Source organism: Malus domestica, chromosome 11 (assembly GCF_042453785.1).
Source record: "Malus domestica chromosome 11, GDT2T_hap1".
NCBI lineage: Eukaryota > Viridiplantae > Streptophyta > Magnoliopsida > Rosales > Rosaceae > Malus > Malus domestica.
In genome coordinates, this window is record NC_091671.1 from 28,186,602 (window position 1) to 28,208,583 (window position 21,982).

At 40.4% G+C, this 21,982-nt stretch overlaps 1 protein-coding gene and 1 long non-coding RNA gene across 2 annotated transcripts; one reads left to right on the forward strand and one right to left on the reverse strand.

Moving 5' to 3' along the window:
* The first annotated feature begins 312 nt into the window (after nucleotides 1-312).
* On the forward strand, nucleotides 313-2,756 carry LOC108174477 (uncharacterized). The gene is made up of 4 exons (XM_029088848.2): nucleotides 313-731; nucleotides 1,907-2,035; nucleotides 2,118-2,231; nucleotides 2,356-2,756. Exons 1-4 carry the CDS (start codon nucleotides 717-719, stop codon nucleotides 2,509-2,511), a joined length of 414 nt encoding a protein of 137 aa, XP_028944681.1. The 5' UTR covers nucleotides 313-716; the 3' UTR covers nucleotides 2,512-2,756.
* Nucleotides 2,757-4,249: 1,493 nt separating this feature from the next.
* On the reverse strand, nucleotides 4,250-5,844 carry LOC103448331 (uncharacterized). The gene is made up of 3 exons (XR_011573425.1): nucleotides 5,681-5,844; nucleotides 5,002-5,590; nucleotides 4,250-4,876 (listed from the first exon to the last, which is right to left on the reverse strand). It is a non-coding gene; the product is annotated as an uncharacterized lncRNA (long non-coding RNA).
* Between the last annotated feature and the right edge of the window lie 16,138 nt (nucleotides 5,845-21,982).

Consider the following 21,982-nt stretch of genomic DNA (forward strand, 5'->3'; position numbering starts at 1 on the left):
GTCGAACCACAAGCTAATATTTTATGTTTTAAACATTGCAATGTCATAACTCATTTTACAAATTCATTGCAATGTCCGACCTCGATTAATATTAAATTTGATTGTTAAATGATGAGATAACAGGTGCAAGACCTACGTCCTCCCCCAACTAAATAAAAAAATTAATTAAATATTAATAAATATAGAAAATCATTTTTAAAAATTATTTTAAAAAGCGGGACCCATATACTCACCCAACTATTTTAAAAATTAACTAAATATTAACAAAATAGAAAATCATTTAAAAAATTATGGAACCCACCCCCACCACCCAACTTTCCCCCACTCCATCCGTCCCCCTCCCTTTTCCCCTCGTTCTGTTCCAGAACCCCCGCACCATTTTTCCTCTGCAATTTTCCCTTGCAGCCCCAACCACAAAACCCACCCTGTTTTGAAAACGCCGTTGATGGCGAGGAGGGAACCTCATCAAACTTCAGTTGGTGTTGCGGGAAATGCCTTAGATTCGGGCCGGGTCGGGTTGTTTGGTGTACCTTCTGCATGCTCAGATCTGCAAACTCCAGTTGGTGTTGCAGATTCGGCAGATCAGACCTGAAATTGAACCGAGAAAAAGGTTCGCCTCGAGCCAGGGTGCACGGGTCAACGGAGGTGGAGTTCCAAGTGCTGATCTTGTTGGATGCGTTCTGCAAGTGAGAAACCAAGCTAGGTGGTGTTCGGCCATGGCTGCCATTTTTGTAAGTGAGAGCAGAGAGAGTGAGGAAGACAAGTGAGAGGCGAGAGAGAGAGTTAGGAAGAGGGTTCTTTTATTTTTTATTTAGAGAAAATTAATGAAAACTACTTGAAAACTTTGAATTTTAATGATAAGGATAAAATAAAGGGTAAAGTTAATAGTACCAGGATTGATTTTTTAGTGTAAAAATGTGATTTTTTTGTTAAAGTGAACAGTACCATGTACTTATCGTTAAAATTTCCTTTATTTAATGGTTAAATAAAGGTAATAATTTATTATTAATTAATTGTTTTTTCATTCTAGGCTAGGGAAGGAGTGGGTCTCGCTTCTGTATCATTATTTAATAACTAATTAACATAAAATTTAACGAAATTTTGATATTGCAACGAATTTATAAGTTAAAGTATAATATTGTAATGTTTAAAACATGAAATATGAAATTGTAGTTCAACGCATAATTGAGGTTAGTGAGTTCTCTGTCAAAACCCTAGATTAGAATAATTTATAATATCATTTTGTACAGCGATGACAACCCTGATAGATAGACATGACCGTTCACAAATCTAGTGAGTTCTCTTTCAAAACCGGGTATCATTGGGCTCCTTGCAAAGCTTTGTCCAAGGCTAGCTCCAACAAGCTATTCTTGTCTCCCAATCTTAATCTAGACATATGGCATACGATTTGGGGCTGGAACACTCCCTAAAATCAAGCTCTTTTTATGGCGATCGATTGATCTCAGGTGCACTCCCCAGTCCCACCCTGGACTGCCTATTTCGTAGGCAGCGAAGCCCCAATCCCTTGTGCCTTGAAACTTCAGCACATATGATCTTTCAGTGCCAAAGGGCTGAAAGGGTGTTAAAAAATAAAAGGCCATTATAAATAAATAAGAGTGGAGGAAAACAGGCCTTGTGCCTATCAAGCCCCCTTTGTATCACAAACAACCTGGGAGACCTAAAACTTGTAGAAAAAAGGAAGCTGATGAGATACCAAAAAAGGCAACAAAGTTGAGAAGATATGGCATTGTTATTAATTGCAACATTTGTGGTGTTGATGGTCATAACTCAGCAACTTGTCGCAACAATGAGCATGTATTTCTGATATTCTCAAATTTTGACTTGAACTTAATTTAGTTCTCATAGTTTCACACGCTTTTCATTGAAATTCCTAACTTTATTGCAGATGGATGGACAAGGAGGTAGAAGAGGAAGAGGAGCACGGGGAGGTAAGGGAGCAAGACGACAACGTGGAGAAGCAAGAGGACAACGTGGAGGAGCAAGAGGAGGCAGAGGAGCTCTAAACTTAATAGGGGTGATGAAAACCATCAATTTAAGTTTTTATTTTTATTTAAATTGGTAAATAAACTATTGTTAACATCATTGAATTACTTCAGGGTTTAGGAGGTAAGCAAGATCAAGGTGAAACTCATTCTCAAGTTCCAACTCAAGCTCATTCTGAATGTCCAATTCAATCTCAATCTCAAGCTCAAAGGACGACAAATTTTTCTGTAAGTACATCATTTTCTATTCTATAGGTATAAATGAAAATACAAGAGGAAGGTATGCATCTCAAGTGAAGTTTTTATATTTCAACTGATTTATATTAATGCTTTAACTGATATTTTTTTTTAGGTTACAAGAGAAGGGTATGTATCTCAAGCACAATGTGAAGCACAACCTCAAGTTGCTGCTTCTACATCACACCCTCAACCTTACTCAGCCATCAGTAATGAAAATAGGTTTAGGTACAAGATTCCAGCCAAACGAGGAAGGCCATGGAAAGTGTAGTTGATCTCCACGTGTCATGTGCATTTCGAGCAGAATGTTTGTGCTCTTGTTTTGATAACTAAAACCTTATTTTGCTTGTGTTTGGTTAAGTGGAATGCCCATGTTTTGTAATCGAGATTATATGGGTTATATACCTTATGGATGGTAAAATCTCTTATGTTTTCCAACTTCTTAAGGATCATTTTGTGGAATTGTATTGGGATTATGACATTATGAAAAGTATATAATTATCTTGAACATTTTTTATGAGTATTATGAACATCTTCCTATTAAACAAACAATTACAAAAGGTATAAAATATACTTACAGTACTTTGGACGATTCCCCCACTGTGCACCTCCAAAGGCATCTTCAACTCTCAAAACTTTTTGTAATCTCAATGATTTTGTCGAATCCACCATCAACAAACTATGAAGTCAATTCCCCCAAGTTTCAGTGAACACCCACCTTGCAAATCATGTGCAAACCCTAAATTTCTAAACAGCGACAGTGGAAAGGATATATTGTGTGAAAGTCTTGCTAAATGACTTTTCTGCCCTTAAAGAATTATCACATAACAGAAATATGGATGGAATATATGAAAAACTAACGGTAGGGGGCAAATTGGCTAAAAAAATTAGTTTGAGTCCTTAATTTTCCAATAGAAAAGTTCAGGGGGGAAATCGAAAGTGAGGTGAAAGTTCAGGGGGTAAATCGACAGTTTACTCCATTAAAAAAAAAGTAAATTACATTTTACCTCTTCAGGTTTGAGGTCCATTTTAATTTCTTACATCTTTAAAACATTTCAATTTCATACACTAACTTATCATTTTATTTCAATTTCATACATCCGTTAGAAAAATCCATTAAGTAAACCGTTAAGCAAACCTAAAGGGATAAAATGTAATTTACCCTTAAAAAAAAAAACAAATACCAAAAGCCTATGCGTCTTCTTCCCTTTCCAATTTTTTTTCCGACCACAAACATTTTCCACCATCAATTAACAACATATTATGTATTTACATTTGCAGTCCTCTTATTAGCTGGTTACTATAAAGATGTTGAATTTGATATTGATTGAACATTGGAGTCCTTTTAGTTGTAAATATCTTAATTTTACTTTGAGGTTTGATGACATGTTGAATTTTAGAATGGTTTGATGTACTAGGAAATGAAACCATCTTAAAATTGTTATTTTTTTCATTGTGCTCGCGCTAACATAGTCGAAAAATGCAAAAGAAAAAATAATTAAGTTTAGGCCCAAACCAACCGAACCGAACTAAATAGTACATTGTAATTTGTTTGGTCGCAATTTTGGGGTAAACTGGCCCATCGCCTGTCGTTCACATCCCTACTTCTAAGTGAGATTTCTCAAGTTCGACTCACAAAAATTGAGAGTTTGCTACCTAACTATTATGACTAGTTTTTATTTATTTATTTATTTATTTATTTTGTGAATTAAACCATATCCCCCTAAAGTAGATTATAGTTGCATAAAAAATTAATTAATTAAATTAAATTAAATTTAAAAAAAAAAAAAAAAAAAAAACTGACTTTGGTTACCCTAGTGAAATGAAAAGAGCTTTCTAGGTAAATATGGGAGAGTTGAAGGCCCCAAAATCACTTATGAGAAGAAACACCTCTCCATAAATCACTAAAAACTATTTTAAAATTAATTGTGTTTAAGTTGATTTTGATCACTATCTTCTCTTGTATGGAAATAATATTTTAGGATGAGGTAGCCAAATTCGAGACCATGTAATGGAAACCAGATATACCAAATTGATATTAGAGAATCTAAATATCTACAATGAAAGTAAACAAATGTAACACATACGAAGATGTTAATTACATGATTGCTAAGAATAATCCCTACACTGATGAGGGAAGATTATACCACCACACCTCGACGTCAAGAGCTCCAAAGCCTTCTAAATCTTGGAGGGGTGCAAAAGAAAAAGATGCGAGTGGGCAAAATAAAGATTTCTAAAATTCATTTCTTTTTCGAACATACTAACCCCTTACTGTAAAGACCCGCATGTATGTCAAAATCATACTATATATAAGTATGAAAAACAAAGCAGTAAAGTAATCAGGCCATGATAATATCTCAAATCACAAGTGTCACAAAATCATAATAACGCATCAAGCATTTCAAATACCAGAGTGAAGCACAGTGAAAAAAAATTTCAAAGAAAAGTTCACAATGCTCATAAATCACATCGTCGTCAACACATAAAGCATTTGCATAATCTAAGTAAAAGCAAAGTGAAGCATGATATAAAAGCATCATCAAACCAATTTGGAAAACATATAATATGATATAATTTAGAAGGAAAAGCCCACTCACACACCGTATGATCATAGTCGCCTTGCCGTGCACACTCTTTGTAATCCACGTGATCACGTTCCCAAAGTGAAAACAACCTTTACTTAGCAATGTAATTGAATATTTCATAGAGTATTGAAATACAGAGCTTGAAATACCATATTCAGTGTCCGAAAACATACCTCTACCGCCATACGCCATCATAAGCTATCATGCGTCGATAGGAAGTTGGCATGCGGCGGCACACGCCTTCACTCATCGGCACGTGCTGTCACAGGCTTCTACACGCCGGTGGCTGAGGCGATCGCCGAAATTGGAATATTCCGTCACCGACAAAGGAATATTCTGTGACCAAACGAAATATTCTTTTTGTATTAAAGAAAATATTGTGAAGAATATGCCTTCGAATATTTTGACCTCGAGTCGAAAATGGGTTGGGTCGTCGGGTCAAAATGGTTAGGAACAGATAGTCAAGTCGATCGGGTTGTCGGATTCGAATTGTCAGGTTGGCGGATTTGGACTGAGGTTCAGGTCGGGTTGATTCGATTCAAGGTGCCGCTGCAACCCGCCAGAAATTGGAGATTTTGGCTGGATTCACGTTTCTGCTTGCTGCGGCACCATTGTTGCTTCGATGTCTGATCCTAGGACATATTCCGACTCCAGGTATCAATACGAACACAGTGGTAGCAACAAACACATGGTGATTCTGGCCGTCACATCGTCGGCCTTCGGTTTTCTCATCGAAAATTGAGAAATTTTTCCCTCGTTGATCTGCATTTTTCCAACCAAATCACTTATGCAATACATCATGCTTCATCTGCTCGACGAGAGAAATCTAATGGTCATAGTTAGAGGCCTTACCTTGGCTAGAATTGGCGAGAAAGTCACTGGGAAAGTTGCTCCGTGTTAGAGCTAGTTGAATCAATATCTCGAGTTTGAATCTTGAGGAACAGGTACTATGGTTGGGTTTGTGGGTAGGGGAGAGTACAATGGTGGTGTTGGGTGAACTAATTCACTAGAGAACAAAGGTTATGTTCCCTTGTGGTTTGTGTGGTTTGCTTGGAAAACGTAGGCCTGACAAACGGATCGTATTTGTCGTGTTCGTGTTATTTTTGTGTAACATTTGTTATCTTAATGGTTGTGTCGTGTCACATCCGTTATCTTAATGGGTCCTTAACAGGTCGGGTCACTTTACCCAACAGATAAAGTAACCCGACCCGTTAAGAAAAATATTTTCTTTTCTTAAATTTGCACATACCACACATTGCCACATAAATATTACTTAAAAGCATTAAAAATACATTTGTCGTTTAAGTACTCCATCTACACTCGAAATAAGTGCCTAATAAAAAAATAATACATACACTACTAATCAATTACAAATATTAAATGTGCAAGGAATGCAAAATGAAAAAGTTTTTTGTTTTGAAGGTTATGAAGTCTTTCTCAAAAGTTTAAACCTTAATTTACAAAATCATCGATTTACATCGATCATCATGAAATTATATTGGAACTTTAGCTTAATCTCAACTGATCAAATGGTAATCAATTTTTTAAATTTAATTTAATATATATATATATATATATAATTATATTATATAATTATTATAGTTTTTAGGGGTATAAAATTGATAAATTAATATATATAATTATTATAGTTTATTCATACTTTTATTAAGTATAACATAAGATTTTATGATATCCACTAATGTAAATATTTTAAATTGAAGATCGAATTCATTCTTTGTAATCATATAGGGTCAAGGAGTGTAGCTGTAAAAAATCATTAAAATCAAAGTTAAAATAACCGTTAAATCGTGAATTTTCAATTATATTCATATAATTGAAACTAGTTTCGTAGAATGAGTATCCCATCAAAACAATATATTCACTAATACTTAAGAGTTTATTCTTACTTTCATTAAGTATAACATAAGATTTTGTGGTATCCACTATTGTAAATATTTTAAATTGAAGATCGAATTCATTCATTGTATTCATATATTCATATAGGGTCAAGGAGTGTAGCTGTAAAAAATCATCAAAATCGGAGTTAAAATACCCATAAAATCGTGATTTTTCGTTTATAACCGTTGAAAAGTTTTGTCCCGTTACTTTATCTCTGAATATTTGTTTTTTGCAATTTTTGGCGTATGCGATATCGAAGTATATAAAAACATGTTTGATGGTTGGATCATTGAAACTAGTTTCGTAGAATGGGTATCCCATCAAAACAATAGATTCACTAATACTTAAGAGTTTATTCATACTTTCATTAAGTATAACATATGATTTTGTGGTATCCACTATTGTAAATATTTTTAAATTGAAGATCGAATTCATTCATTGTATTCATATAGGGTCAAGTAGTGTAGCTGTAAAAAATCATCAAAATCGGAGTTAAAATAACCGTTAATCGTGATTTTTCGTTTATAAGCGTCGAAAAGTTTTGTCCCTTTACTTTGTCTCTGAATGTCCGTTTTTTCCAATTTTTGGCGTATGCGATCTCGAAGTATATACAAACATGTTTGATGGTTGGATCATTGAAACTAGTTTCGTAGAATAAGTATTCTATCAAAACAATATATTCACTAATACTTAAGAGTTTATTCATACTTTCATTAAGTATAACATAAGAATTTGTGGTATCCACTATTGTAAATATTTTAAATTGAAGATCGAATTCATTCATTGTATTTATATATTCATATAGGGTCAAGGAGTGTAGCTGTAAAAAATCATCAAAATCGAAGTTAAAAAAACCGTTAAATCGTGATTTTTCGTTTATAACCGTTGAAAGTTTTGTCCCGTTACTTGATATCTGAATGTTTGTTTTTTGCAATTTTTGGCGTATGTGTCGAAGTATATACAAACATGTTTGATGGTTGGATCATTGAAACTAGTTTCGTAGAATGAGTATCTCATCAAAACAATAGATTCACTAATACTTAAGAGTTTATTCATACTTTCATTAAGTATAATATAAGATTTTGTGGTATCGACTAGTGTAAATATTTTAAATTGAAGATCAAATTCATTCATTGTATTCATATAGGATTAAGGAGTGTAGCTATAAAAAATAATCAAAATCGGAGTTAAAATAACTGTTAAATCGTGATTTTTTGTTTTATAACCATCGAAAAGTTTTGTTCGGTTACTTGATCTATGAATGTTTGTTTTTTGCGATTTTTTGCTAATACGATCTCGAAGCATATACAAACAAGTTTAACGGTTGGATCGTTGAAATTAGTTTTGTATAATTCGTATCCCATCAAGTTCAATGATATATATATATATATATATGTTTATTAAGTAGATTTAAATCTATTTATTTTGTACGTATAATTGACTGGTACATGGAGTAGTACATCACGTGTCATTATAAAAATAGTGGGATATGTCATATGTGTGATAAAAAGTTAATAACTTAAAAAAAAAAAAATTTCTCACCCCTTTTATTAATTTTCATTTTTCCCTCTCTTTTTTGTTTCCTTTTCAACTTTTCTTATAATTTTCATTTTTCCCTCCCTTCAGCAACCTACCCATCTTTCCCTTTCTTTTTTTGTTTCATTTTCAGCTTTTCTTATAATTTTCATTTTCCCTTCCTTTTTCTTCAAAGGGTGCGCCATGAATGAAATGAAATTATGGAATCAATTGATGCATATTAATTAATAATTATTATAGTTTTTATAAAATTTAAATTTAAAATTTAATATATATATATATAATTATTATAGTTAATATTTTGGGGGTATAATTATTATAGTATATATAATTATTATAATTATTATAGTATTTTTTTAGGGTTATAAAATTATAAAATTAATATTCTGCTTGTCGTGTATTGTGTTACCCACGCGTGTTGTGTCGTGTCAGGTTATCGGATCGTGTTAGGAATTGACAGGCCTAGGAAAACAAGGAGAGAGACATGTCATCAAGTACTATAAGAATATGTTAAAATGATAGGTCATAGGTGTTACAGCCCAAAAGGTCAACCAAAGTCAACATTTTCACCTTTTAGGAACATTTTGGTCATTTCCCACCTTCAAGAATTAAAATAGAATAATTTTCGGAACGAGTTGTAACAAATTTCATGAAGTATAATTCTTTGGAAAATCAAGAACATTTTACTCAGTATTTGACATATTCTAAATTAGATTCCACATTTATTTGTTTAGTGTATTTATCATGAAGTGGTCACTCTATTCAATATTTGTCCTCTTTAATAAAAAAAAGAAGACCATGATTTGACAAACTTAATAATTATCGTGGCCATTATTGCATGTGGTAAAGTAATTCACTAATTTTCATACCGTAATTGCTCCCAATTTTAATACGTATCATTTTAGGATTCGATAAGTTCTAAAAGAGTTTTTATCAATAATGACCAAAATTTAACACCTAATTTTTTAAATGTCAATTTTTATAACATCTTTAAAAAATAACAAAAAACCCACTTAAATAGACTCAACCTTTGGTATGGGAAGGTTTTAGTGCATATCCTAGGGTTTTATTTCACCACAATTTCAGTTGGATGCATGATTTCTAATGAAGAACAAGTGGAGTGAGTAAAACTCCACAATCATGGTGGTTGCCTCTTAATGAAGGGTGGGTGAAACTAAATGTGGATGGAGCCATAAGGACAACGGACGGGACAGGAGGTGCAATTCTATTCTTCTCAGAGTTAGAACAACTCAAAATTTGGAGCGGTTGAGTGGCTTACTCACAACTCCCATCAAAATTCCATTGACCTCCCCTTTTCTATGTAAATGAGTTTTGAATTTTGAGGATATTTAAGTTTATTCGTGTGAGTTTTCTTTTATATTAATTTTTTTTATTTATAAAAAATGACATTTATGAATTAAAATATTAAATATTGACTATTAATGATAAATACTCGTTCTAAAAAAAGTAAAAGAAAATTAGAAAGGAAAAGAACAGGAACATTGGTAAAGAAAACAGTACAAGGAAAAGATGATAGCAAACAATCTAACGGCTGGACGTCTGTCGCACAATATCTAAATTGCCTAGCTTAGTAAGCAATGCGAATCCAAAGGGGACAAATGTCCTGTCCTAGTAATGTTCAATCCAAGCCACCCTTTGATTCCAATTTCTTCAGCTCTGTAGTAAGTAACCACTTCACATTCACCCAAACATATTGCTGAACAATCCGACTAATAAGTAGGCTATCTCAAACCGAAGGCTCGCCCCTCGTTTAAGTCCCTTTAAGATATTAATATTTTAATAAACAGTACATGATCATATTTGCCTTCATCCCCAACAGAGGACCAAAGGGCCAGAGGGCTCGTTTTAGCTCTATCACAAAAAATCATCTTCAATTGAGAGCTAAAAGGCTATAGTATGAAATGTGAAGAATTGAAATAAAATAAGGTAAGACAGTATGAAATGGTGAAAAATATGTGAGAAATGGTATTGGAAAAAATTAGAAATTAAATAAAAAAAACATCAAAAAAAAAATAAAAAATCAAAAAGGGCTATTAAAAAAAAAAAGTGAGCTAGGACAAAAAAAGTTCAGAAGTCCTAAACCTAAAGTGGGCTGAAAGAACAGAAAAAAAAAAAAAAAGAAAAAAAGAAACTGGGTTGGGCAAGTGGAAAAGAAAAAAGAAAAAAAAAACAAAATGGGCTAGCCAGTGGGATGGCTGATTGGCTAAAGATGGTCAGCTGGTTGGCCCTCTGGCCCGTTTTATCATGTGGGGCCCACGAGTCTTTTGACCTAGCCCTCGGTTGGAGACGGTTTTCAGGCTATTTTTGGCTTTCTGACCCTCTGGACTCTTCGGTTGGAGATGGTTTAATATCGTCTTCGTATCCCCCACTCAAACACGGAAAATTTGGAAAAATAGCCAAAATTTTAACTATGAATAGAATTTTAACCAACCATTATAAATTTTTACAATTCTAACCAAAACTTGGCATAAAAATACTATAATGCCCTCTAGTGTGTAGTTCACACCCATTTGCTTTGCTAGAGGTCGCACCATTTGTGAGGTTGTTTGGGCCCAAAATATTAGGTTGGGCCGAGTATAGAATTAGTCTGGCCTAGAAGGCCTTACAACAGGATTTGATTAGGTCGTGGGCTTCCAAATCCGGGTCGATTATGCCATACCGCAAGGCGAGTCGAATCCTGATGTAATGAGGAGTCCCGGCAAGATCAATAACCCGGAAACGAATCCGGCTTGATAAAGGACTAGGTTCACAATTATAGTGAAAGTAGGACTGGTCGAGTTGGTATTTGATCAGGAGAAGAAGACCTAGTCCGGGTAGGGTTTTAACTCGGCTTCAAACGTATCCAGTGCTATAAATAGAGGAGGCTGTGCATCATTCAAGCCCCTCCAATTCAACACACAAACTGCCCTGCGCAAACTCTCTCAACAACTTTGAGATTTTTATTTTCCCTTTTCGCTGACACATCTTCCGTTGGCATCAACAGCACTGTGAAAGCAACCGGTGATATCTTAAGTCGGCATAGATAGCTCTGTCATCGTAGAATCAGCCGATCTTGCAGTATCTTCCATTGGCATCGACAACACTACGTCGAGGACGGTTAGTTACCTATCCAAGTCTCGGTTGAGAAGGATTTTTGGATCCTTATTGATTGAGGTCATCTCATTAGCATTCTCGGCGAAGTGAGGTGTTAAAGTTTATTGAGCTCGACGTATTGCACGCCGAGTTATTTTATGATTGGGTACTCCCAAGTGGGATTTAGAGTTTGGCATTCAGACGGCCGAACCACGTTCACTATTAAGACTTATATTCGCTTTGAGCATTTGTGCCCTTACACTTTGGTGTTGATTCGGCGAGAGTTTACTTTGACGAATAACATCACTGTGACCGAATCCGACGACGGTGATTCGTGAACTTCGTAAGAATAGTAACCTTATCTTCAGGTTCGAGAGCCCAAGAGGTCGAGACGTGTTCCTTTCTCGGCCGCAATCGCAGGACGCAGAAGTCAGTCGCGCACCTAACGCAACATCAGCAAATTTACTCCTCGGTCGAGCTCGGCCGACGAGTTGGCACGCCCCGCATTCATCGAAGGACGTAGTTAGCTTATAGATTACTCGGCCTGCGTGCCACGTAGGCTTGGTAGTTTTTAGGGTCAACATTTTGGCACGCCTAGTGGGACACAGTGCTAAACTACGAAGTTCATGCCAATTGAAACACGATCGGTAAAAAAGAAAAGAGCTATGGGAAAATCAACAACCGATTTACCAACTCAGAATATAGGACACAGTGTGCCACAGACGCAGAATCCCATCAGCGCTGTAACACTTGAGTCCACGAGGGCGACTCGCCGAGAAAGGGAAGTTAATCTCGACGGTCAGTTTCGTAGCCTTGAAATCCCCAACAGGAACACCTGCGTTCTTAATGAAGGGATAATAGAGGAATGTGACGAGGATGGTGGCGAAGGATCTGATCCACCAACAAGGTCGTTTCTTCGAAAACGGCTTGACGAGCAATCTCGGATGATTGAATAGACGTTTAGTTGAGGAATCGATAAACTCCATGACATGATACGCAATACCAGTGAGGCACAAACCAGATTACTCGAAATACTGGTTAATAAGGTTAGCGACGGTAGGACTTTCGATCTTGCTCAACATTTGCCACCGAGAAATAATCTAGCACCAAGTGCGTCGGCTGAGTTAATCCCTGTTCGGCTCAAACCAATTAACTTGGAGAGAGGAGGATGATCGAATAGTAGGTCAGATGGATCCGACCAGAGAGTGGAAGTAACACCCGTCGATATGACCGAGGTCCAACGGATGATCGATTCGGCCATGAAGAAAGGGCCGAAGTTCCCTAAATTTATACATCCGTATCCGGCTTATGTGGAACAGTTCAAATACCCTAGAGGTTTCAAAATCCTGGATTTTAGCCTTTTCGTCGGAGAATCATCCTTGTCCTTGTTGGAACATGTGGCCCGTTTCACCGCGCAATGTGGAGATGTCAATAGCGACTTTCACAAGCTGCGACTGTTCAATTTTTCGCTGACCGGTTCAACATTTGCTTGGTATATCAACCTTCCATCGAAATTTGTCCAGAGCTGGGAAGAGTTGGTCGAGAAATTTCATGAGCAGTTTTATCGGCCAGGAATAGAAGTGTCAGTATCCTCGTTAGCAAGGATGGCTCAAGCATCCGACGAATCACCAATGGATTATCTTACCAGATTTAAATCAGCCAGGAATTGGTGCCGAGTATCTCTCCCTGAAGTCGAGTTCGTCAGACTTGCTCTGAATGGTCTTGACGTAGAATATAAAAAGAAATTCTTGGGGGCAAATTTTCAGGATATGTATGAACTAGCCCAGCATGTCGAGCAATATGATTATTTACTTCTTGAAGAGAAGATCTCGAAAGCTCCGTCCAGAGGGACAATTTACAAAAATCCCACTGTCAGTTATGCATCGGCCGAAGGTGAATGTGTTAGCGTGGATGCAGCCGAGATAATCATAGATAAGCCATACGTTTGCAAGGCACTGACTCAAATTGACTCCAATGAAGCCAAAACCCGCTCGGCCCCTGAAGAAACAATGAAAACATCAAAGGTCTATACTTTTGATATTACAAAAGCCGATGCAATTTTTGATCAATTGCTATCAGCGAAGATCATCAAACTTCGGCCTGGGCATAACATTCCCAAGGCCGAAGAGCTTAAAGGAAAGATATATTGCAAATACCATAATTCCAACAAACATACGACAAATAATTGCGTCGTGTTTCGAGACAACGTCCAGAGCTGGATTGATAATGGCAAACTGAGATTTCCAGAGAAGAAGATGAGCGTTGATATTGACCCTTTCCCCATGGCAACAGTAAATATGGTAGATGCATGCCTACCTAAGGACAAAGGAAAAGGGAAGGCCGAAGCTGTTGCGACGTAACGCTTTCGGAATCAGAACTCTTGGCCACGTTTCATGGCTGATTTTCGTTCAAACGAACCACTTACAGCTTTAACGGGACCTGCTATTGTCAAGCCCATGACAGATTACAACATTGATGAAGACAGTGGGACGGCGGTTTTATGCAGTAAATGTAAAGCAAAGGTCAACATCGAGCCAAAGGAAAAGTCCTTTCCGCCTATAAAGGAACAACCTATAGCCGCAACCCAGCAAAAGGTGACCAACGCAGGCCAACATCAAGGGGTTTTTGATAGGCTCGGTCCTAAAGTGAGGATGGAAGAGACACCTTCAGTCAGACGACGCCTCGATTTTGACGCTCCGTTTTATGACGATGACTACTATGTACGTAACTCTAGCAGCTCGGAATCATCGCAGAGCCAAAAAACCTTCAAACCTCTCGAACCTAGAGACCAACGTTGGTATACATATCACTCTTCGAAAGGCGTCTACACCGCACTGTCCAAATCCCAGAAATGTCGGCACTAAAGAATAGATTGCATGGCCCGTCGACGGGCAGCCCAAGAAACTTCCATCCCTAAATGGCAGCCGAAGGACACAATTGCCACCGACGATGAACGACCACCTCCAACGATTATGACAGAGTTGGTTCAAGGGAAACGGCTGGTCAATCAAGATATCGAAACCACATTCGAAGAGGCTGATAAACGGATCAAACTTCTTCTTCGGCCCGGGGAGATGAAGGCACGTCTCGAGCATTTCAGGCTAGAAGCTGAAAGCAAATTAACCCCGCCAGCCACACGAGAACCTTTGATCAAAATTCGACGGAATTTACATCCACCATTCCTCGAGGAAGCCTTGGAATATATGCGAGAGTTCCATAAGAAACATTCGGCCAACGATCTGTTTGGTTTGCCGAAAGCATGTCAAGACACAATCGATCTGGTTCTAACTTACCTGGATGCCGAGCGAATCATTCAGAAGACCTCAGACCCAGGATTGAAAGCTAGGTTCCAGCACATACGAGAAGCTCGTGTCCTTGGTTTTGAAGTCGACCCATATACTGATATCGATGCAATTGACCTTCCTTTCTCAATGGAGGACCTTCAGTATTTACGATATCACTTCGAAGTATTTTCGGCTGTTTCTCTCTTCGACCTTACGACCGATGAAATAACACGTGTCGCACGGCTAGATGCCTATCTCGACATCAGGGATGCCCGTATACACTACCAGGAACAAGTTCGGATCTTGGCTCCAAGCACACTATCGATCTCAGACTCACTTGAAACACTTACGCAGAACCAACAGGCTGCCGCATAGACACCGCAGGACCAAACCATTGAAGAAGGAGAAGAAGAGTCTCTTCGTCCAACTCTAACGGAAGCGGATGCCACAATCGCCGACCAGGAAAGAGACGAGGCTAGCGAAGAGGATCATAACCCGATGGGCCCGTCAGTCCTGGATAACATGGAAATCAGTATGGTCCATGTTTTACCCGCTGATTTTCAATCAAGCACAGCTCAACCGAATTTCCTCGATGGTGATGTAGTTGCCGAGGAAGCCGGTCATATCGATTTTGTACCTATTGCTGAAGTCGAGTCAACAACAAAAGATGATAGTCTGAAAGCAGCTTTGGCCGAATTGTTTCCTCGTTCATCATCGGCCAAACTTCATCATTTGAAGCCATTGTATGTAACGGCCCATATCGAAGGGTATCCAGTCTCTAAAGTTTTTGTCGACTGTGGTGCCACCGTCAATATCATGCCTGTAAACATCATGAAGGCCTTACGTCGCTCCAATAACGAACTTATTCCGTTTGGGATCACGATGAGTAGTTTCGTCGGAGACAAATCCCAAACCAAAGGGGTACTTCTGTTATCAGTAAATATTGCCGGGCGTACTCACATGACCGCTTTTTTCATTGTCGACTCCAAGACCGAGTATAATGCACTGCTCGATCGCGACTGGATTCATCAAACCAGCTGTATTCCTTCATCATTATATCAAATGCTCGTCTTTTAGGATGGTAAATCGGTCACCGTTCACCCGACTGATAGCCAACCCTTTGAAGCTAACATGATCCAAGCACGATATTATGATGACCATGTTGGCTACATCACCCTACAAGGCTTCAATGATGAAAGACGGCCGACTCAGATTTCTGTTCAGAAAGCTATCGAGGTTGGCACCGAGACTGTCTACCAGGATTCGACGAGACTCGGGTTAGCTAACTTCCTCCCCGACCCCGATGTTTGACACCGATCGGGAACAACGTCAGGCCGCGGTTTCTTATACTATGGAACGACTGCTGGCCCATTGGTAAACTATCTCTAAGCAACCACATTCGGGCGTCAACCTCGTCGAGTTCCTCGCTGAAGGAGATAATGGTCCTGTCTTATCTCTTGATAAAATTCAAATTGCTCCGGCCGAGCTTGAAGACAATCGGCCCCAAGTTAAGGACCCCTTGGAAGAAATTAATGTTGGGACGGCCGATGACCCACGGCCTTTGTTTATTAGCACTTTACTTTCCCAACCTATGAAAGCCGAACTTCGTGCCCTGCTTGAGGAGTTCAAAGATTGTTTTGCTTGGAGCTACCATGAAATGCATGTCTTAGATCGTACTCTCGTCGAGCATGAGTTACGTATTAAGCCTGGATGTAAACCTTTCCGTCAACACCTCGCCGATTTTCGACCGAAGTGCAACTCGGTATCAAGGACGAACTGGTTCAGCTTTTGAACACCGGGTTCATTCGGAGAGCTCGGTACGTTGAATGGTTGGCCAATATCGTTCATGTTTTAAAGAAAAATGGTGCATTGCGCATTTGCATCGACTTCAGAAATCTGAATCTGGCAACTCCCAAAGATGAGTATACAATGCCGATTTCGGATTTGTTAATAGATACTGCGGTAAATCATGCCATCTTATCTTTTATGGATGGCCATGCCAGGTACAACCAAATTTTCATTGCCGAAGCTGATGTGCACAAAACTGCTTTTCGCTGCCCGGGGGCACTCGGCACTTACGAATGGGTTGTCATGCCATTCGGCCTAAAAAACGCCAGCGCCACATACCAACGGGCAATGACTACCATATTTCATGATTTAATTGGAACCATCGTCGAAGTCTATATCGACGATGTTGTAATTAAATCCAAACACCGGCAGACACATCTCGATGATCTCCGCCAGGCTTTCCTCCGTATGCGTCAACACAACCTCAAAATGAATCCTGCTAAATGTGCATTCGATGTGTCAGCCGGTAATTTTCTCGGCTTCCTAGTGCATCACTGTGGGATTGAAGTGGACGAAAATAAAGCACGCGCAATCATCAGTGCTCCACCCTTGACGACGAAGAACAACTACAGTCCTTACTCAGTAAGATAAATTTTCTCCGTCGATTTATAGCTAACTCGGCAGGTAAAATGAAAGCGTTCTCTACGCTTTTGAAACTTAAGGACTCAGATAAATTTGAGTGGACAGACGAGCATCAGGCAGCGTTTACACAAATCAAAGTCTCCCTCACGACACTACCTGTCATTGTTCCACCCCGGCGCGGTAAACCTTTCAAACTATATATCTCGGCGGCTGAAGAGTCCATCGGCTGCCTCTTCGCCCAAGATAACAATGCCGGGCGGGAGCATGCTATTTTTTACCTCAGTCGAAATCTTAATCAACCAGAAATCAATTATTCTGCCGTTGAGAATCTCTGTCTCGCCGTGTTCTTCGCCGCCTCCAAGCTTTGGCATTACATGCTTCCGTCGGTCACACAAGTCATTGCCTAGATCGACGTCATCCGGTACATGCTTACCCGGCCAATCGTAAAAGGCCGAATTGGGAAATGGACAATGGCGTTGTCCGAGTTTAGCTTGCAATACGTGCCCTAGAAAGCTGTCAAAAGCCAGGCATTGGTAGACTTCCTTGCTCAACACCCTTCCCCCTACGGTTTTGGGGACACTGAGGTCGAAATCGGCATGGTTGAAACGCGCGATAACTACTGGATGATGTATTTTGACGGTTCAAGTACTTCATCATCGACCAACGTTGGCATTTTCATTCAATCTCCTAACCATGATCGTTGGTATTTTTCGCTCAAGCTGGATTTCGACTGCACCAATAATCAGGCTGAATACGAAGCCCTTATCATCAGCCTTGGCATCCTTCATGACTTGCGGGCCACCCGTGCCCTCATCCTCGGCGACTCTGAACTTATGATTAACCAACTTAATGGGTATTTCCGCTGCATGAGTTGTACCCTGGCACCCTACCACATGGTTGCCAGCTATTTGGCCGAATCCTTCGCCGGTATTACTTTCGAGCATATTTCCCAGACCCATAATACCGCCGCGGACGAGTTGGCTCAAATCGCCTCCGGTGCATATCTCATGGGGGGCAAGTTAGGCCCTAGAAATACCGGTGTTACGACAGCTATACCCGGCCTTGGTTAACCAGCAAATCCTCCGACGCGACGACGTGATACGCACCAGAGTCATGTCCTTACCTTCGTTGCTAGACCGACAAGACCCTATAGAGGTTTGTGCCATCGAGGCAATGCCAGATGATTGGAGAAAGCCTATTATGCAGTACCTTGACAATCCCAATGGAAAACATAGTCGCAAGACACGAGTTCACGCCACGAACTATGTCACGTACCAAAACGAGTTATACCGAAAGGGTGAGAATGGTCTATTACTGTTATGCCTCGACCCCCAAGAGAGTGCTTAAGCAATCATAGAAGTCCATGAGGGGGTGTGCGGAGCTCATCAGTCCGGACGTAAAATGCGGTGGTTGCTTCAGTGGCACGATTATTTTTAGCCAAGAATATTGAAGGATTGTATCAAATTCGCACGAGGGTGCATATAATGTCAGATTCATGGTCCTATACAGCGGGTCCTGGCCGAGTCATTACATTCGGTCACTAAACCATGGTCGTTTAGAGGATGGGCTATGGACGTAATCAGCAAAATCACACCATCTTCCGGGGCTACCAAGCACGCATGGATACTCGTTACAACCTATTACTTCACTAAGTGGGTCGAAGCTAAATCGTATGCCGAGCTAACGTCTAAAGAAGTTTGCGACTTTGTGGAAGAACATATTGTGACTAGATTCGGTGTACCAGAAACGATTATAATTGATAATGGCACAATCTTTACAGCCGAGAGGCTTAGAGAATATACGGCAACTTTGAAAATTCGGCTTGAACAGTTTACACCGTATTATCCACAAGCAAATGGGTAGGCCGAGGCAAGTAACAAAATAGTGATCGGCATTCTCGAGAAAATAATAAAAGAAAGGCCTGGCATGTGGCATTTAAAGTTAAACGAGGCTTTATGGGCATATCGAACATCGCTCCGATCGGCGACTGGGACAACCCCGTATGCACTAACCTACGGACACGACGCAGTGTTACCAGTCGAGTTAAGCATAAATTCGTTATGAATAATTGAACAAAGTAGTTTGTTCAGCGCCGAATATAATCAGTCCATGAGATAGGAGTTGGAAGACTTGGAAGAAGCGCGACTCGATGCCTATAACTTGTTGGTAGCACAAAAACAGATTGCCGAGCGAGCATACAATCAAAAGGTCCGACATAAAACATTTGGCGAAGGTGAATTAGTTTGGCAAACGGTGTTGCCCACAGGAATTAAAGACCCTAGGTTCGGCAAATGGTCGCCAACTTGGGAAGGTCATTTCGTCGTACATAAGGTTCTCGGCAAAGACGCGTATCATCTTAGAGACCGGACTGGTTTAGTTCACAAATTAGCAATCAATGGGAAGTTTTTAAAGAAGTACTATCTAGTCACATGGGAGATGCAGGAATAAAAATTCATTTCATTAAGGCCGATGAAAAAATACACATTGAGGTAATCGATCAGTTTACATTTAAGGTGAAGAAGGAAGAAGAGTGCCGAGAAGAGCCTTCAACTCCAGCCACCGCACCTCGCCCATTATGACCTCGGCCTGCTGGTTCTTCTTGTCCATTTTTAATTGCTCGACTCATTTTGTGCTGGCCGCATACTCGATTAAACAAGCTTTACCGCCCGACTCGAAATCCTTAGCAAGCTCGGAAGCAATGGTCGACCTTCGTTTCTCTAATTCGGCCATTTGACGGTTGAGGTCAGCCAAGGCCTCTCCTTTTGCCTTCAAAGCATCAATATTTGGACGGAGAGTATCTTGGACGGCTGTGGCAGCTTGCAGGTCTTGTTCAGCTTTCAGAGTGTTCTCAAAGATACTAAAGGTCTTTCGAACCCGCTCCAAGGCAGACGACGCCTGAACGATAGCCTCGCCGCTCAGTTGACCATCAGCTCCGAGGTCGTTTAAACAAGCACCGAGCAAATTAAGACCTTTACGTTCGAGTACTTGCGACGCCGAAAGAGACAAGACCTCTCGCAACCGAGCTAGAGCAGTTGAATCAACAGCTTCAGTTGTGGTGGCCGAAGGACCAGCCTCTCTAGTAATGCTGGACAAGAGGGCTTTAAATTCGACTTCCCATGAGGCCTGCACACAAAATCAGGGTGAGCTCAAGGAAATTATAAAAGATAACAAGAAGGTTTTGTTCTGTAAACCTGACGAGATGAGACTTCGGCCATGTCTTCAAGATCGTTGCTCGAACCTAAAGAACTTAATGGTCGAGCCCAATATCTTAGATTGCTTCTCAGCTCACACGGCCGATGGAGGTTATCTACGTTCGATGGCCACTGAGGCGGCCAAGAGACATAGTTAACACCCTTCGGTGCATAGAATTTTCGATGAAAAGAGTGTACAGGCACCTGACAGTTAGTACTTTCCTGGTTTAGAGCTCTATAATAGAAAAATAATCAAGGAAAGACGGTATAAGGTACTTATGAAGGCCGAAGTGGCTTCCTGCGGAGGAATATCGAGGTCCTGGTCCTGAGGATGAACGGACGTTTCCACCGTCGCCTCTGGTTCTCCAGCAGGTCGTTTGCCACGGTTGGTCATAGAAGGGCCGATTGGGACAGCCGCTTCGGACGCAGAGTCGAGGTCTGGTCCTATGGAGGAGCGGGCATTTTTATCGCTGCTGCTGGCTCTTCGGTCGGTCGTTTGCCACGGTCGGCCATAGAATGGCCGACTTGGGCGGCCACTTCGAACATAGGAGGAGGTTGACGGCGGGAACGAGGGCGATTCGCCAGTGGAACTTCGTCGTTCCCCTCACTATCTTCCAAGACGAAGACCGAGGGTTTTGGATTCGTAGGGGAAGTTCTCTTGGTCGCAGGGACTGCCTTTTCCAGGACAGGTGCAGCCTCGACCGGTGGAACATCAACTAGTTTACCAACCTTAGAAATAGGTCGTGCTTGGATTGTTGCTTCGGCTGGAATTGACCGTTTTTCGACCAAGGCTTGGGCGATGGGGGGAGAAGGGGAAACGCTGGGAGTCGTCTCTCATTTCTTCGCTAGCTTTTTGATCCGTTTGGCGGGCCGAGAAGGTTTGGTGGTCGGCTCGGCTTCTTGACGAGGCCGTTTGCTCAACAAGGCCTGCGCAGCAGTCTTTGCTTTCTTAGAAACAATCGATTTTCTCTCGGCTGCAGCCGCAGCAACCACCACCACTTTTTTCGATGATCGGCTACCTGAGAAAGTAAAAGCAAATCAGCAAAGCAGATCAGTAGTTTAAGGTTGAAGGAAAAAGGCAAAGTAAACCGTTACCTTGGGCTTGGGGGGCAGAAGCCTTCTTAAGTCGACCATCGAAGAGGTTATTCAAAACGGTTTCGACCGGAACATTAAAAAACTGCTCGGTATACTGTTCCCACCAATCACCGAAGGTGTCTGGACAACCTTGGAGATAGCCAAGTTGCCGAGCAAGGAAGTTGGGATGATACACTTCCCAACTCGCTCGGAGACCCTCACAGTCGAGAGGCAGGTTGCGGGCAAGCATGAAAGACCCCCAGGATTGACGAAGGTTAGCATCTTCGTCTGCACCCCATGCTGTTGTAGGAAGTCTGATCGATGAAGGGTACTCTCGACGACGACAGATCAAGAACTCATCATTATAAAGGTCGTCGAGAGCAAAGAAGTACCTGAACACTTATTCGGCTTGGTGAGGGGGGATTGGCCGAAAAGCCAGTTGAGGGCCAAGTGCTTCAGTAGGCGAGAAGTGAGCAATCGTCAGCCGAAGAAGAGTAAAGTAGACCTGCAGCCAGAGTTGGAAGACTTAGAGGGGACTATTCTGCTGCGGATCGACCTTATCCAGGGTCGTCTCGGCCAAGCAGCGTAGAAGGTGGGCAAGAATGTCCGGGCTGAGTGCTAGAGTATGACCGCTAGCTAAGGTTTCG

Excerpts from the sequence above, each read along its gene's own strand:
- LOC108174477 (XM_029088848.2), top strand. Across the intron at positions 2,036-2,117 it reads GAGCTCTAAACTTAATAGGG|GGTTTAGGAGGTAAGCAAGA; the intron begins GTGATGAAAACC and ends GAATTACTTCAG. Across the intron at positions 2,232-2,355 it reads AAAGGACGACAAATTTTTCT|GTTACAAGAGAAGGGTATGT; the intron begins GTAAGTACATCA and ends ATTTTTTTTTAG.